Source organism: Ischnura elegans, chromosome 11 (genome assembly GCF_921293095.1).
Source record: "Ischnura elegans chromosome 11, ioIscEleg1.1, whole genome shotgun sequence".
Lineage (NCBI taxonomy): Eukaryota > Metazoa > Arthropoda > Insecta > Odonata > Coenagrionidae > Ischnura > Ischnura elegans.
In genome coordinates, this window is record NC_060256.1 from 59,049,717 (window position 1) to 59,068,021 (window position 18,305).

The following is an 18,305-nucleotide window of genomic DNA, read 5'->3' on the forward strand; positions in this document are numbered from 1 at the left end:
TGTATATTTTAAACTATCATCAGGGCTTAACTTTGTACATATTTATTGATATTTATTTAACGTCGGCTATAACTTTTTTGCATAACATACGTTGACCAACACTCCAAGAACTATTTTAACATGAATACGTGAACTAAAAAAATATCGAACTATTTAATAAAAAAACTGAAGGGCAATCATCCTTATGTCATTGTGAAACGCTTTATAGTTGTCCCGTCTCGATGGATTCCCCATATCCACTCTAACGTCGCTCGTCGCCCATCCACGGATACGAGGGAAGGAACCACCCTCGTCGCCAGCACATTACTTTCCCGTGGAAACAATGCGCGCGAAGTAGCCCGTGAGGAGCGATAAGACTGCGGGAAAATGCAACCGCCCCCCTCTCCAACAGAATGATATCCCGCTGGAGAAAGTTGGCACGCGCGAATCTCCGCTCGTCGCCGTGACGAAGTTTTTCTGCCAGGATTTCCGGATGCATCTTCAAGCACCGCGCGAAAGGTAGCCGCGATGACACTTCATTACTTCATTCCAAAATTCGCACGGAGCCGAATTATCCATGCGCAGAGATAAAACAGAAACAAGGGATTCCGCAACGAAAATTGTTTTAGTAAATTTTAGACGGTATGAACAAGCATTTAAAAAAATCATTTCCACCTTCGGTATATTTTAGGCAAAAGAAATAACTACTTTCTCAAACAATAACGATATGTGTGCAATTATTAAATATTTATTACGCCAAATTCCACATGCGTGCACAAAGTGTTGCGCATTTTTTCCAGCAAATGTGAAATAGGAACCTCAGAGGTGAAGCCAAGTATTATGAGGTGGTCATACTTCAAGTGGAATAAAGTGATGACTGTAGAGGCCTATCAAGCAAGGACTTGCTTATCACACCTTCTAATGCAAATGATCAAAGATATGGCTTACCTGAGCAAATTATATTTTAATTCTAAGGGCGACGTATTACTGCTCTACTGCAAAATCATTATTAAGTTTAGCGGAATCCCCGTATGGATTTAGATAGTCATTTATACATATAACGCCGTAATAATGAAAATATAGCGCATTTCTTTCCATACCACGGAATTATTGAATACAACTCGAAGAGTTTGAGTTTTCAGGAATTCGAAATATTCTAAATTACTACCAAAATGACTGAACGATAAATTTTACAATTAAAAAATGGCGTTTGGGAGATCAATCAAACGTCTTAGGGTCACGATGGAATAACGATGATTATCCTACAATTATTTTTGATAGTTAGATAATTGATTTAGTTTCACGTACTGAGTGTCATAAAGTTACAATTAAAAATAAAGCTCTGAGCCAGAGCTCACTTCCAAAAGCAGATAAGAGCCAGCGATTTAATATTTAGAGACAGTGAATAAAATAAAAATTTTGAACCAGTATAGCCAAGACGACAGGAGTTATATGAAACAGGAAAATAGCCTCCACGCGAAGAGATGGTTTTTACGAAAGGAGTCTAATTTTTATCTCTCTATGCAAGTCAACATAATAAGGACAGAATACAGTTTCACTTCTAAAACAGTAATTTTATAGAACTACAATTATTAGTGCGAAAGACTAACAAAAATAAATAGTAAGTTGAACCTGGTTAAGCCTCAGTTTACAAGGAAAATGGAGGAATACACTATGTTAGGTTCACTAATTTACACAAAAAATACACACATTTGAGAAAGCACGACCCAGGCTTCAAAGATTGGGTGCATCGTCAGGTGGAAATGTTACGAAACCAGGGTTATGTTATGCTATGAAACCTTGGTCGTGCTTTCTTAAATATATTAGTGAACCTAACAAAGTTTACTCTTCGATTTTCTATGCTGGAGAGGTTTTACAGTTATTCCTGAAATTATCAGTTATATTCAGTTTATAGGTAAATATCTATTAAGGTAATATAAATGACTCCCATCGACTCTACCCTACGTCCCTTTCTCTATGAATTCACTACCTCTAGCCTACGTTTCTCTCTCTAAGATTTATGGGACGAAAGTTTCAAGCAACTAATAGCATTCACCCACCCACAAGCCCAAAAAATAATATTCAAACAGGCAACCAAGTGTCTTTCCTGCAAAAAAAACTACTCCTAAACGAACCGTGAAACCGAATCGCGTCGCCCGCAGCAGCAATATCAACAGCAAACTCAAGAGGCGAGCAATGAGAGGGCGGGGAAGGCAATTAGTGGCTTAAACGAAGGGCCTCCTCGCCCATCCTTTGCACGAGCCGACTTTTTGACTCTTCCGCGCTCGCAAGAGATTAGACGCGAGGGGAGGGGAAGGACGACAGATGGCGCGGGCGATCAAAGACGCTATCATCAGCCGCTGCACCCAAGAGTGGGGGTGGGGGAACGACAAAGAGACGAGTTGAAAGGAAACGTCACAGATGGTAAACCTTAAACGTAGAAACACCACAAATGGGAGAAACGCTCGCTTGTTTTTCAATGATGAGGAGCAGTGAAAGTGTTATAACTTCCGCGGTCCATATGCTGTCAATTAATAAAACTTTTGAGTTGATCCGCGGCTTGTGGCTTAAAAGGCAGCGTTTCTCCCCCTTGTCCGGGGACCTCTTCAGCACTAATGTGCTTTGGAAAGGTTGTGCATCTGTTTATATATCGTCACGGAGGGGGAAGTGGGGGGGTAGAGGAGGGATTTGGAATAGAACATTCTCGTATTTTCTGGACATAAGGTACAAGTACACAAAACTAGAGACATTGAAGAAAAACAAATCGATTCCGCATTTATACGTAAACAACTTTTTCTAGCAACAAAATAAGAATAATATATATACCGCCGAATTACTGATATGAAGAGGACAATTAAGGCAAAAAAAATCTTTAGAAGAATCACCAAGTTAAAATTTAAAAACTAAGTAGATTCAGCTTCTTGTTAACAACAACAACTTCACCATTTCTCTATTCATGCAAAAATAACATTAGGATACGTTATGAAATTCCTGAGGAGTGGGAGGAAAGGGGAGCCCACTAAATACCCTAGAAAAGGAAGGACTACTTAATCGATCACATCAAGATGGATACATGAAGACAATAGTGGAGGACATGAGGACAAAAATAGCGTTTTCAAATGAAAACTTCTAATGAGACACTTAGAAAATGTGGAGTGTAGAGGTGGTATCGCCAAACCTGCGCGGAAAAACGCAATGCAACGCTTTATGAAGAACATTGACCGTAATATTCGGTGACGCGAGGCATTTAAAACGCCTACAGAGCAATGGAGGGCTGAAATGATAAGTGCGACAAAATTATTATGCTGTCCACGTCCCACCGAGTGACGGTGAGCCAAAGACAATGAAGAATTACCATGATAAATCCCTTTCTAATTCCTGCACCGCTGCCGTTGGCATTTAGGCGTCACACATACTCAACCGGTAGCGCACGAGCGAAAGTCTCCAACCGTTTATACTGGGTAAATTCTATATTCAGCCACAGAGCTCGTACAAAACCGCATTCATTCCAACACCACCTTGTTGCGCTTTCCCATCGACTTCAAGGCTTCAGACTGAAAAAGAAGTCTTGCATGATGTTAAGCACGATGTGGTGGAAGTACTTAATATGAGTAAAATTGGACATTGCAATATTTCCACTGAGTTTTATTTTTGACACTACTAGTTTCGTTGCTACAAACAACATTATTGTAGCATCGAAACGCGTAGTGCCAAAAATAAAACTCAGTGGAAATATTGCAATGGTCAATTTTACTCATGAAAAAGAACTATCTGATTTTCGCTGGTTCTCCTCATAGTAGAGTAGGAACATAAATTAATGGGAAGAATCATGCTTCCCCAAAGAGCAGAATCACATGGGTAGAATTATACAGTCAGATCAGCTATCAAAACAGCATTTTCGATTGGCATAAGGCACGCATATTTCTCTCATACACTGCCGGAATTGCCGCACTTACCCAAAAGAAGCAGACCTCGTATTCCCGATGAACTAACAAATCGACCCGGGGGCTTCCCAGTAATGCCCCGTTCACATTACGAATGTCCGAGCGATCGTTACATAAAACACTAATGTATCATTTACTGCATTATTATGTTTATTGGCAAACATTTTGTTACTTGATGGTGGCTCAATTCTGGTCCTATGACCTTGGAGAATACCTAAAGCTCCTTCTCTTTTTTCCATGTATTAAGATGTAAAAAAAATGTAGGAGTAATAAATTATTATTATCGTACTAACGATAGTTGGCCGAACTAGCCGTGTGAATGCATGTCCTTACAATAGTTCACGTAGTTTCGAACGGTGCCACTTTACGATGGTTAGGCGCTGGGAGACTGGAAACGGAAGCGACAAGAGAAAGACGAAAAGTTCGTGAAGGATCGCCCTATTTTTTTCTTGGATTTGTCCTAGGAAGGAAGAATATGGGCGGAAGAAAAATTATTCGGTAAATACACGTTGAACACAGTAATATCTTGACCCTGCATACCTCAACAGCTTTGCCTACCGTAGATTTCTCGTTCACTTTAGATGCCAGCACTAGAGGGCAGCACAGGTTTCAACCATCGTCGTGTGAATGCACGATTGCTCCGACGATTGCTGGAACAATCGTAATCTGAACTAGGCATAATATCTCCGTCAAAATAGGCAATGACCCTAGCATAAATTCCCAACAAGCTGAAAATTTACAGGAATGATAGGAATACCACTCTTATGAAATCCTGAAAAGCCCCCATCGATCCCGTGTGTGCAAAATATTTTATTCAAGGTCAAAGGTCATAAAAATGGGTTTTTCGCATTTTCCAAACGGTTACTTCTGCAATAAAAATTGCTGAGACCAAAATTGTAGATCAGGAAATTATCTACAAAATTGTTACTGTACTCTTTCCTCTGACATTTACCATTTCTGAGAAAAAGTCATTCGAAGGTTAGCTGGAGATGTCCAATAATGCTCGGAGAGAGCAACAATATAGTCATACACATTACGGAGAGTACAAGTCCAGCTAACTTTCAAATGGGTTTTTCTCAGAAACGGTAAACCTTAGAGAATAAAGTACCGTGACATTTACGTAGATAATTTCCTGATCTACAATTTTGGTCTGAGCAATTTTTATCGTAAAACTATCCGTTTGGCCAAAAAATGCGAAAACCCCATTTTTGTGACCTTTGAACTTGAATAAAATTTTTAGCACACACGGGATCGATGGGGACTTTCCAGGATTTTATAAGAATGGCATTAGTAGCGTTTCTGCAAATTTTCAGCTTGTTGGGAATTTATGTGAGGGTAGCCCTATTTTTTGGGCTAATTTGACCGGGCTACAACCCCAACGACGAGTGCAGGGTACGCTGCTACCTGCTAGCATCCTACGTCGTATCAGCGCTCAAAGCCTCCCCCAAAGTCACCTCAATTGCGGCAGCGGGAACCAGAACGACGTCACAAGGAGTTTTCCCATCATTCATACTTACAAGGAGACTTTGCGTAACTGATGTCAAGAAAGAAGATGAGACCCTTTTTATTTGAAAGTAGACAGTTAGGTAGGAATACTGCTGAAGGGTTTTGTCCAAATACGCCCGGGTTTGAGAGAAAAAAGCATTTAAAAATTTAAAAATACGGTCACGTTCAATTTAATTTAAAAATTTCGCCCAATTGTTTAAAGGTCGATTTGGCCCAGTGGTACCGTATCGCACTTACGTTTTGAAAGTCCAGGGTTCGAGGCTCGGAATGAGTAATTTTTTTCCAGTCTGCCACTTTCTCCATTTTTTGTACTTTGTTCCATCTTCTTCAGATTTGTTGATTTCAGACGTTACACGTTTTTTTACTAGACTGCTTTTTTAGAATAAGCCTTAAATTGACATTCATGTCGCTAGCTTACCTTGCTTCGAATTATTCTTTCCGTTGCCGAGATTCATCCAAATAGGAGTGATACAACTCTGATGCTGGCGTCGTAGTAAAGGGAACTCGTTTCCGAAGCAAAAGATTTTAAACATACCGACTTCGAAGAGTTTCCCAGGTCCCTACTTCGAGTAGAGTATTACCTGCCTACCTCTATGATCAATTTTGAGTACTCCAAGTGCTAAACGTTGTTCTTCTTCCTTTTTTTGCTGTCAATTAGTCTATTTTTAACTTGGTAATTGTTAGAAATGTTTTATATGCTAAATTTTCAGAATGAAGTGAGAATCGTTACTCATTATAGCTCTCGCCGTCGAATGGACCCCGACTATTGTTTGGTGGGCGGCAGGTAGGATTTTGAAAAGAAGTTTTGTCCTTTACACTTGGATAGTTGAAGGGCTGAACGAATAGGACAAAGGTTTTTTTAACACTTAATAAACTGGATAGGAGGTTGAAGTTCTGTATTTTTTTTCGGAATGTGTAAAGTGTCCAAAAAGTCATTTTTGACCACCCTGTCAACCATTACCCCCTATTCCTTCTTCCCTAACCGATCGCTAGGCGAGGTATGCTCCCCCTAACTAACCCTCCCCTCAATATCAGTCTCCTTCTTTCTGCGTATTTAGCGGGCAAGAGCTTTCAAACAAACTGTATAAACTGGGGAAGGAGTTGTTGGCACATATGAACTTTTTATTAGCTGGATAATACTACTAGGCTAACTTGAAATTGGTTCATGGCCCGCAACGCTTGAAGTCGATGTCCATACGATCGTATCATTTTTAGATTGGTTTGTCGGTTCATCCCTTCCCTTTTCTTTTTCCATGGCCTACCTAGACTCCCACTTTCTGCTACTTCCTTGTGCTTTTCTCTGCAGCACGATATCATTCAGTTTATCCTCCCTTTCATGAGACCATAAGGTGTAACCCCGCGAGGAATTGTTGCCGTATACAGGACCATTTATTTTAGGAAATACCCCAGTAATATAGGGCACCAGAATAAAAGAATTGAATATTACTGATATTGGCAGTGCCATCTCTAATTTTTCCTTTTTTATTTATTAATTTCCCCTTTACATGAACTCGGATGATATGCGTCAAAAAAACAAGAAAAGCACAAAATTGAAAAGCACCATGAACATTTAATAAAACTCTACCTGAGCTTTGCACTTGCGTTTTTTTAAGTCTTCAGGGAAACATATTTCCCGTAAGTTCTTGAAAACACTTCTATTTTCTACTAACTTTGACGCATACCAAGCATACCTAAGCATATTATCGAATGCTGGCGAGGACAATTGATGATGAACAATGGAATGAATTTTTATTCCATCCTCACGTGAGGAAATCTCCCTTTGCCCTTGAAGAAGGAATGTGCAGTTCTTGATTCGTGCAATAAACTGTTTTATCTGTCTGTAAAAATATACATCGCACGGCTGGCATACGTGTGTGCACTTCGGTGGTATAATTTTTATGCTGCATAACGGTTCTCCTTCCTCGTCGATAAATAGTTCATCGTTAATGGCAGCATTAGTTTGGCCCCCCAGGAATCGATAAGCAATAAAAATTTATTCTTTTTAACGTATGGCTGGAGAACATTTTTTAAAAACTTAAAATACAACGCAGTTGTAAGTTTTCCAGACTTGGAACACACAACGGAAACGTTTCCAAATTCATTCTCCATTTTCTTCACTTTTTCACACACTCGCGGACCAAAATCACCTCCAGGTTCCTGCATGCACAAAAAAACTTTAGGAAGCAGCTTTCCTGTAGCAGTAATAGCGTACTGCGCTGTATATGAGTGTGTCATTTTCCTCACGCTCCCAAGAGCCACGTTAACAATTTTGTCTCCTTTGTTAGAGAGCGTCCTCTTCCTATCAACCCTGTACGCACACCCGGTCTGATCTGTGTTTATTACGAAATCCTTATTATAATTGGAAATCAGGCTTCTTGCTTGCTTCTGAAACTTCATCGCTGATTGCAGGATTTCTTCGATTGAAGCATGCTCCCTTGTAGACACGTATTTCGTTATTTTGCGTTGTACAATTCGATGTCTCTTCTTAAAAGATGCCACCCATGAAGCACTCGCAGAGAATTCAAACTCTTGCGATATGTGCTGAAACGACGCGGAAATGGCCCATTCCTGTAAAGTCCGGGTCATCACCGGCTCATTCATGTTTCTGGCTTCCACAAAGCGATCGTATACCCATCTGTCGATCATTTCCAGCTTGTCGCGTTTCGTTCCCCCTGATTTTATATCTTTCTCCCATATGGATAGCATTCCCTTATGTTTTAAATGCACCGAACCTAGGGTTTGAAGGGTGGCAAGGCTCCATTTAGGATGTTCCTTAGCCATATTCACAACTTTCACTTGAACATCTAATGGGATGTGCTGGTGAGTCGACCTTTTGGGGCTGGGTTCATACTCGCTGAGGTCCGTCGGCGATGAGTCATCACTGGACCTTTCTTCGCCTAAAATTCCTGTTACATCATCCGGCACTAGGAGATCGTCAGATTCACCGGCACTAAACAGCTCCTCTACTTCTTCAAACTTGAACTCATTCCAAATATCCAAAAAACTCCCAACAACTTCATCTCCGATTAGTTTGGAGCATCGCGTGACAGAAGCGTTTTAGGGTCGTTAATAGCCTGCATCCCACGCAAAGTGTCTGTAATGTGATAAAATATTTGCATTCAATAATAAATACTATTAAAAATAATGGACCACGAATATCTTTTGCTACAAATAGCATTATTTACATCATTAAAATATGCCTACCTTCAAAATGACGAATAGCTCCCGTTAAATCATCTTTGCTAAAAGCATGTTTTGACGTTGAATAACAATCGTCTACGGCACTGCCACTAGAAGGCCCAGGGATTGGATCTGGTTCCATTGAATACACAGGTAAAATACTTATTTCGCACGGTAAACTAAATTATGAAGCCCTTATTCCAAACTTCTGCCTTCGGATGTCAACTAATGAAGGTTTAGGCTCAAACTAATGCCAAAGATAGGAAAATACGATCAATATCCTATCAAAAAAGGATACGTAAATTGAATAATTCAATAAAAAAATTAAGACGGAACTTCGACCGTCAGTTTGGATTAGCACGTTTTAAAATAAAATTCGTCCTATAGTTTGTCCAAACAGAGACGGCAGGTAAGAGATCTCTTAATCGATTAAGGCACCGCTCATTAGCCCAAAAATAGCCGCGTACCTGCCGCCCGTCAAACAATAGTCGGGGTCCATTCGACGGCGAGAGCTATAATGAGTAACGATTCTCACTTCATTCTGAAAATTTAGCATATAAAACATTTCTAACAATTACCAAGTTAAAAATAGACTAATTGACAGCAAAAAAAGGAAGAAGAACAACGTTTAGCACTTGGAGTACTCAAAATTGATCATAGAGGTAGACAGGTAATACTCTACTCGAAGTAGGGACCTGGGAAACTCTTCGAAGTCGGTATGTTTAAAATCTTTTGCTTCGGAAACGAGTTCCCTTTACTACGACGCCAGCATCAGAGTTATATCACTCCTATTTGGATGAATCTCGGCAACGGAAAGAATAATTCGAAGCAAGGTAAGCTAGCGACATGAATGTCAATTTAAGGCTTATTCTAAAAAAGCAGTCTAGTAAAAAAACGTGTAACGTCTGAAATCAACAAATCTGAAGAAGATGGAACAAAGTACAAAAAATGGAGAAAGTGGCAGACTGGAAAAAAATTACTCATTCCGAGCCTCGAACCCTGGACTTTCAAAACGTAAGCGCGATACGGTACCACTGGGCCAAATCGACCTTTAAACAATTGGGCGAAATTTTTAAATTAAATTGAACGTGACCGTATTTTTAAATTTTTAAATGCTTTTTTCTCTCAAACCCGGGCGTATTTGGACAAAACCCTTCAGCAGTATTCCTACCTAACTGTCTACTTTCAAATAAAAAGGGTCTCATCTTCTTTCTTGACATCAGTTAGGCAAAGTCTCCTTGTTAGCCGTCGCGTTTTCGCGCGCTTGAAAATTTTCACTTTTCATTTAATCGCGAAAAATAGATATCGTCATTTAAAAATCTAAAAGCGTGAAATATGCACTCCAGGAGTAATGATCTTTCGATTTAGGCAATAAAAAAATATAAGGAAATCACCCTATTCTAAAGAAGGCGGAAACTTTCACTCACACGGGGGTGTTCCTCCAGAAGGAGTGACGAAGCACGCGGAGACACATCCTCTTAGGGGGGTCGCTTCTCAGCACTCGGGGGAGCGAGGGTAAGAAAGGGAAACAGAAAAGGCGACGTAAATCTCCCGCATGAAATGGACAAAATGGAGCACTCCCAACCCAACAATGAGACCCTCTCCACAGAACACGCACGCAGGAATGACAAGTAAGAAGAAAAACTCGGGACAGGGTAGCGCGAAGACTTTCGCACCAGAGCTACCATAATCCACGGGTAATGGGCCTTTTTTGACGAGAGGAGCAACCCATACGAAAATAACAGTACACTTGAAAAAAGATCGGATGCTTTCCCGGCGTATGCTGGTAGTTCTCCACCGGGTAATCTCCTTCATAGCTGCCGACGTTTCGGGGTACGTGTCGTACTCCATCTTCAGGGCTGAGTCGTACTCCATCTTCAGGGCTATCACTCAGCCCTGAAGATGGGGTACGACTCGTACCCCGAAACGTCGGCAGCCATGAAGGTGATTACCCGGTGGAGAACTCGAATAGCCTTCACTAACAGTACACTTAAGAAGACACATGCCTCCAGCTGAACTTGTCTTTCATGCGACGTTTTATTGTTTCGTTACAGCGAATGAGTGATTCGCTCGTCAACTATTTGGAAACAGTCCCGAAGTGAACTAAAGTAAATTTGTCATATACCAAAAGTGATTAAATAAAAAAAGACTATGAATGCACAGTTTGAAATTATAAGGCTGATGGAAACGAAAATGTAAAGCTATAAAAAGTGTAAATGGATGCCTTTAACGCTGACGGTGAACGAGAAGAATAAATCCTAACGGTATTTAGAGCGGAGTGAAGGAGAGAAAACGATAGATCGACCGGGAATATAATAAATATGAAAATAGGCTAATCTTCGATGAATTCCCAATTTATTAAGAGCCTCTTAGAAAGAAACCGGAATGGAAAACTCAGTGCAAACGAGTTGCAAGATAATATGCTGGACGAGGGGAAGGTTATGAGAAACGAAATAACAAAAAAGTGTTAATGCATTACTAAGGTGAACGGTAAAACAAATAAATGCAGGGTATTACAGATCATCCAACCTAGGATGGCATTACCAACATAATGTCGTAACATCACGCCGGTATATCGCTAAACGCGACACGGAAATGTCTGCGAGCTCGTCATGAGTAGTGGATATGTAACAGATTGACTTGATGATTCGAACAAAACAAAAGCGTACTCGGCAACTGCATGTTTGAAAGATATGTTTGGAATGGCTACACCACCCCTCTCCCGCCCACCCAATCTCCATTTCCGAGAAATATACCGCGCCACCTGTTCAGATACAAGGGACAAGTGGTATGAGGAGCGATTTGCGCACGGTGAGCGCCAGATGTTCATTTGTTAGTGATCCCATAGGTCCCGAATCCAAATAAGCGACGAAGGGATAAAACATAGGCTCTTGATAGGACGCTTGAACACATGCCACTGAGTTACGTCATAAAAATATACATACCCTAATACGAGCCATACCTTTCATCTTATTTAGTAGTGAGGAAGAAAAAGACCCTACGGGAATTTAGTTTTACGGTGAAAAGAGAATAAACCACAGTAGAATGTTTCTATTGTGTTAAATGTGTTAGAATGAGAATCTTTACAGGAGCGTAAAGCAAAGAATAGGCTAAATTTACTAAGTATATTCAGAGAAGATTTTATCTCAGACGACGTGAAAAATCTCTTTCGTTTACCTTCGAATTATGGTAGATGTGATGATGAAGAAATATTAAGGAAATTGACGGCAAAACATGGAGATTTAAAATGCCATTCTTTCCTCGGGAGAGCAACGGTGTCTCGATTAATAAATTGAATGGCGTCACAGGCTCGGACGACTCATTGCAAGTGAGCAATTTTCCATTGCTCAAACCATGCATGGATTTGCTATAGGAATTACTAACCGTTGTCAAGTTTTGCCTTTGCATGCTTTCGCACGTATTTCTGTTACTCTGTTATTTTATGACTGTGTGGTGAGCATGTTTGAAACCTCTTGCAAGCTGGTTATTGCTCAACCCCTACTTAGCACCGTGGAGGTGGCTCCCATGGTATTGTGTAGATGTAGATATATAAGGCAACATCTTAATTCAGAACCGGGTTTCAATGATACTAATGACGTAAAAAATGACACAATTTTCAGGTAAAGAATCGAAACCAGAGATGTAATGCTTTCATAAATCCTGCGGTGAAATACTAAGCTATCCCTTCTCTTCGATAACTTCAAGTACGCCATAATATACCCGGAATCTTCAGATTTTTTCGAAGACAATACGTTTTTAATTAGGAACTAAAAGAGATTCAAATCTCTTTTACTGCGGACAAAAATGGGACATTTTTTTCTCTTTGAGTGGTGAGGACGATAAGGAGGACTCTCAAAAGATTCACGTGCCTTTATATGCGTTTCTAGTAGTTAAACGGAAATTAATTAATTTATAATTAATTATAATGAAAACTGGTATGTGATCTTTTCTCGAATATGAATTTTTGACATTTTGTTCCAAGCCTTAGCACTGTGATGACCAAAAAAACCAAGCAACCACTTAAATTATGCTTCTTTAATCTGTAATCTATGAAGATTAATTAAACTCCGGGTATCGTTCCATGATTAAATTCATTCAGGATGCTTAAAATTCTATTATAATAATGAGCCACATAGTACACCTTGCGGGAAGTTTAAGCTCCCACTTTTTAGGTTTTAATCGCTATTAAATTGAGTTTCGGGGGAAAAAATGCCGGTCGCTCCCACCATTAAGTAAATTGGGATTGGGTGAACGATAAGGTTTTCGTACGTTAAAATAAGAAGATACCAAATCGTTCTTACAAACATTTCCAGACCATAAGATTATAGGTATGTTGTCTTTCGTGTAAATCTAGCAAAAGGCACACACAATTATTACAAAATTAAACATGAATTAAAAATATTCAATCAATTGTTACCTATACGCACCAATCGCAAATATTTATGCAAAAACAAAATATCCCAATAAAACTTGTTGTATTTATCATTCACTGTTACCACCATTAATTTGAAAGAATATAGAATGGGAGTCTTCACCGACAAATACGGTGGCTAGTACATGTCGAAAAGGCTACAACTCCACTCATAGCGGTTAACCTAAATAAAAATCTTGGATCCCTTGAGTTTAAAAATCAAAGACTTATTGTTGATTTCCCACGGTATATTATAAATAAAAAACATTTGCAGTTCTACTTCATATTATTTAAAAAAAAGTCTGCATGTAATTAGAGGCACCCAATTTTTGCGGATAGTGAAATCTCTCTCAGATCATTGAAACGATTTTTGTTTAGATAAATGTGAAATTGACTGAATGGAAATGATTTACATACAATTCGGGCATAGCTCTTACGTTTTTGGCAGCGAATATTGTTGAAATAAACTGTAGATTGCGATATGCACAAATCCGATGCCTCTACATAATAATAATGTGATTTTAAATAAAATTTTAGGGCTTACACGATCCAGAATGGCTCTCATTATGTACGTTCATTAAATCTCACCAAAGAATATCATCGTTATTCAGCTTGAGTTTTTATGACAGTCAGAAAGGGAGCCTTATATCCACAGACAAGAATTGGCCCATCCAAACCAGCTCCTTCGGACGCATTTCTCCATCCACCCTCGAGGATACCACATATCGACGTGCCAACAACTCACAACCTTCGCTCCGAATATCTTAATCGCTCTAATAGCTCGCGAAAACCCGAGAGGGAAATGCGAATAGCGCATATGGTCCGAAAACCAGTGAGCAGTCCGAAAAGGGACGCAGGAGCGATGGCGTCATAAACGAGATGCGAAGATGATTTATGACTGGCCTTATTAGGGTGAGAGTTAGGGAGGGGGGAAGGGGTTTCATCGCCTCTGCATCATTCTCACTTGCGATTGGCGGAAACGCGAGAGCTGCCCATTGTTTCCTCGAAGGAAATACAGAGCGATTTCAGTAAACCGACACATGCGCAAACGCGATATTGGTCGGATAATCGAAAACGCCGAATTCAAAATTGGGGGAAACAAATAAATTACAGATAAGTTTCTCGGGTTTTCCACCGGTTGATGTCGTCCATGTCTCCCGACGTTTCGATCCGCGAACATTCGGAAGATCCCCTGAGGATGATCAGCAAGTCGCGGATCGAAACGTCGGGAGACATGGACGACATCAACCGGTGGAAAACCCGAGAAAATTTTCTGCAACTGATACGCCGGGAAAACCTAAGATCATAAATACATTACATTTGCATGAAGTCATCTAGGGATTTTTATTTATTTTGTTATTTTATTCCCAAACCACCGAATACAACTCACACTGGCCATTTTATAACGGGGTACTCAACAAATTTAACAACAGAACGTACACGAACAACCATGCCCTGGATAGGGGAAACCTACCTAGGCGGGAATCGAACCCGCGACCGCGTTTGGCAGGCGAGGACATTACCCCGCCGCCACCGAGGCCGGCAAACCACCGGTTTAATTCATTGCACATAACCAACGTTCAAACGGCCTTGCCCGCCAATGGAACCCATCGCAAATAATTATCCAAAACATCCTAATAGCATTTGTCTTATTAATCAATAGCTATTACTACCACCAATCAAATAAATATAGAATGGGAGACTTCACCGATGAACTTTACGGTCTCATCTACATATCGAAAAGGCTACAACTACGCTAATAGCGGCTAAGTTTAATCAAACTGGGCAAAAATAGTTTAAAAAGCAAAGACTCATAGTTGATTTTCGTTGATTCAGTTTTCAGAGTTCAGATTCATTTCGTTTCGTTCATTGCCTTCGTAATACCTTCGAGTTTCCATAAAAATTCAAGACTATGGTGCGGTGACTATTTTGGAAAATACACACCCATATTCATATTCATGAGTAACGCACAGTCCTCATTTCTTGGAGGCCTTGGTCATGACCGAGGTCAAACAAATACCCTTGCATGTATTTCACGGAAGAAGGCAATGTTCCATGAAAATCATAACTGGGGCAAGTGAGACAATGTGAGCGCAACAAAAGATACAAAAAAATACGGAAGAATCAGAGCCGACACGGAGTTGAAATATTTTAAAGAGCCTAACTGACCCGAATAATTTGAATATGGGTACAATTACCGACAAAAATTGCAAACATAAGTAGTCTCCCGGAACTTAAGTATTAATGAAGCCTATCATCTGACGGAAAACTCATATGACACTCGTTCAACTGAAATTGGAGACGCGAAGATACTTTCGCAGTAGAAATCATATAACCAGTGCGTAGCAAGAACAATATATTATATTGGTCATCAAAACTTCTTCATAAGGAGTGATGAGGAGTTTATCGTGGACCACTAGCGTCACGAATCGCGCAGCGCAAGCGCAATTTGAAACAACTAGCAAAGAAACGTCTCATGAATGGGTCCCTCAGGTAAAAAGATTACGTGTCAGCAGTCTAGTTTGGTAAATTTAATCGTGGCAGGCGAAACATGATGGAACTCCTTCATGATGTATTCATACATTGTGGAACCAGCCATTGTCTTTCCTTTTGTGATACATTAGTCTAGGTTGATGTTGGGACCAAAACTGTCGAAATTGTACAGAGCCTAAAGCGGTAAATCCGTTTACTTATATGACCGAAGGGTAGGTATTCTTCCTACATTACCGTAGTTGATAATCAATTCAAAAATCCATAAGCTTTTCTTGGTATAATGAATTATATATATTGTTGTGATTGTGCACTGCTTTGGATATTTTCGTAATGGTAGGCACTTTGCTGAGCATCAACTTGCATTGATGCGTAGATCTAAGCTCCCGTATGCAATGGATGACAAAGAGTGCTCTTCTGGGGTGCCTAATTGCATTCTATTATAGCTAATGCTTATTGTATGCCATGAACTATGTAAATGAATTAAATAAAGCCACATATTGTATTAGATTCCTTAGCCTTTAATTGAAGCCAAGTCTTGGTTTATTCTAATTCATCTAGTTTTTTGATAAAGATAAGCGAGGGATAACTTACATGAATGAGAATTTAACTAATCTAAGAGGAAAACGAGGAAACTTCGTGATGAGGTGAAACTCGCACCAACACATGAATAGAATTGAAAAGGCCTGCTACTCACCGCTTTTCCAATGAATCCTTTTCCGTTGTTCATGATATTGCCGACAGGCGTCGTGGTCACCCCCCCACCCTTCCTCCTCCCGTTCCCCATCACTACGTTACCGTCCGTGTCCAGCATTTTACTCACCTGCAAAGAGAAAAAATGAATTGATTGATTAAAAAAACATAACATTAATATGTGATGTGACCCAGGTGCTATCTCACTTCAAAGCCAAATGAGGAAATAAAATTTTCAGAAGCAAAAAACACAAATCCGAGCATATATTTCACGCAAGATCGACCCAAGGACTGCCCAGAAAGCATAAATAAGAAGAAGAGAACTATAATGAACCATGACCAAGTCTCGCACACCGTTTCACTACATTCTTTTAGGAGTAAACATCGTCAAGTATACCACTTCCTTAACTGCACCTTATAATGGAATCTCAAGTCCGCCGCGACTTGAAAAAATTGATTGCACCGCTAATTCCAAGCCTTACATGCCGTACTTGATTGGTAATCACGCCACTCAAAGACCGCTCATGTAGGATAGTGTTCAAGAAGGATACTCGAGCGGCCAAGTTATTTTCTATGCACAGAGAGAAAAGATGGAGAAAAGTCAAGAATTCAATCAATAAAACGCTTTTAATTAGCCGGAGACAAGGAAGTTTCAGTCTGAAAAACGGCTACATGATTCGTATCAACAGTATGACATCAAAGAGCGAGCACAAGAGGTCAACGTAAACAAAGGAAGGGCACTGCGCGTAATAAAGTAATCGTTTGAGCTTATCATGAGGTAATTTAAAGATTCATCTACATCTACATAATAACCCGCAAGCCGCCTAAAAGGCGTGTGGCAGGGGGTGTTAGGACACCAGCCGTTTACAGCTATTAAAAAAAAAAGAAAAAAAAAAAAGACTTCCAGTTCACGTGAAAAAAATGTCGCTGGTAATAAGAGTTACTCTTGCATTAAATCTAGTTAATATTCGAAAGAGGACAAGATATATGCCAGTTATAAACTTTGAACTAAATAAAAGAATTTCTCCAATTCGATAACCCTCCGAACTTGATGAGTCAAAATCAAAATTAGGCATTTCTACGTTTACAAGAGGACTTCAAAAATGTCTCCACGAATGCAATAAACAATACTGCGAGTACAGCGAACACCAAATTTCTCATTATGGAAATCATATCCTTCATTACCTGGGCAAGATATAAATTAGATGCACATTGCAAGTGTCAGCAATGTCAAAACATGCTTATAAAAATCATATATGAGAGAACCCAAGCTCAGGTAGTGCGACAGTTTTTGAGGACAGAATTAAACGCCGTCATGAGGAAGATCCGAATCCGGAAATAAATAAACGAGTATCCGCGAGGTTTTGAATTGCAAGGGCTGGGTTGGGGCAACGAGCCATTCATGCACATCGTTCATTTCCCCGCTTTAATGACGTTGGAGGTCGGGTGCCCTCCTGCCTTGGCTAACGGCAATCGGGGCTTCAGTGACTCATTTCTCAGTTCCGCAACCCCGACTGAACATTAAGAGAAAGAGACGTGCTCAAATAAGCGGTCCCAATCCATTCAATCGCGGAAATGACTCATTCGAGCGAAGAGATTCATTTGTCACAGTTCTAACACATGATAGGCGAGTAGGCCACGAGCCACGAACATTACAGAAGAGGATCCTCAAGTCGGCCTCTAAATGTGTTGTCACACACCACGCATTAAAATGGGTTTACAAAAGTCGCCACTCGCGTCGCTGACGGAAGAAGTGATCTGAGATTCACGGGAAAATTGGGTAAGGAGATAACCGAAATTTACATTCACGATAATGTGATTTATCAAATTCATAACTTTTCAATGCTATTGTTCGCATTTTCAAAGACCATATCGCAAAATATTGGAAAAAAGTGGATCGTATTGTACTCATCACATCGCCGCGGACATTTTTGAAAACCGATTAAAATGCGACTGAAGTGGCAACAGAAATCATTCTTCAATGGAATGGAATTGGGCCTCCTATATGAAGGCCCCAAGCCACGAGCGCCAGGCGTTCCAGTCTGGGGCTTTTTTCCAGCTTCATTTTTCTTTCTCGGGCTTTAGCTCGTGTTAAAAACTCC

At 40.1% G+C, this 18,305-nt stretch overlaps 1 protein-coding gene across 4 annotated transcripts in view; it reads right to left on the reverse strand.

Moving 5' to 3' along the window:
- Nucleotides 1–18,305, reverse strand: part of LOC124168455 (serine/threonine-protein kinase 24) — a 528,029-nt gene that overhangs the window by 133,454 nt on the left and 376,270 nt on the right. For 2 of the 4 annotated variants that reach the window (XM_046546712.1, XM_046546713.1), the window contains exon 2: nt 16,208–16,333. The exons of the other annotated variants lie outside the window; for them this stretch is intronic. In XM_046546712.1, the coding sequence (XP_046402668.1) occupies nt 16,208–16,333 (126 nt within the window). The remainder of the gene's footprint in view (nt 1–16,207; nt 16,334–18,305) is intronic. 4 annotated transcript variants of the gene reach the window in all.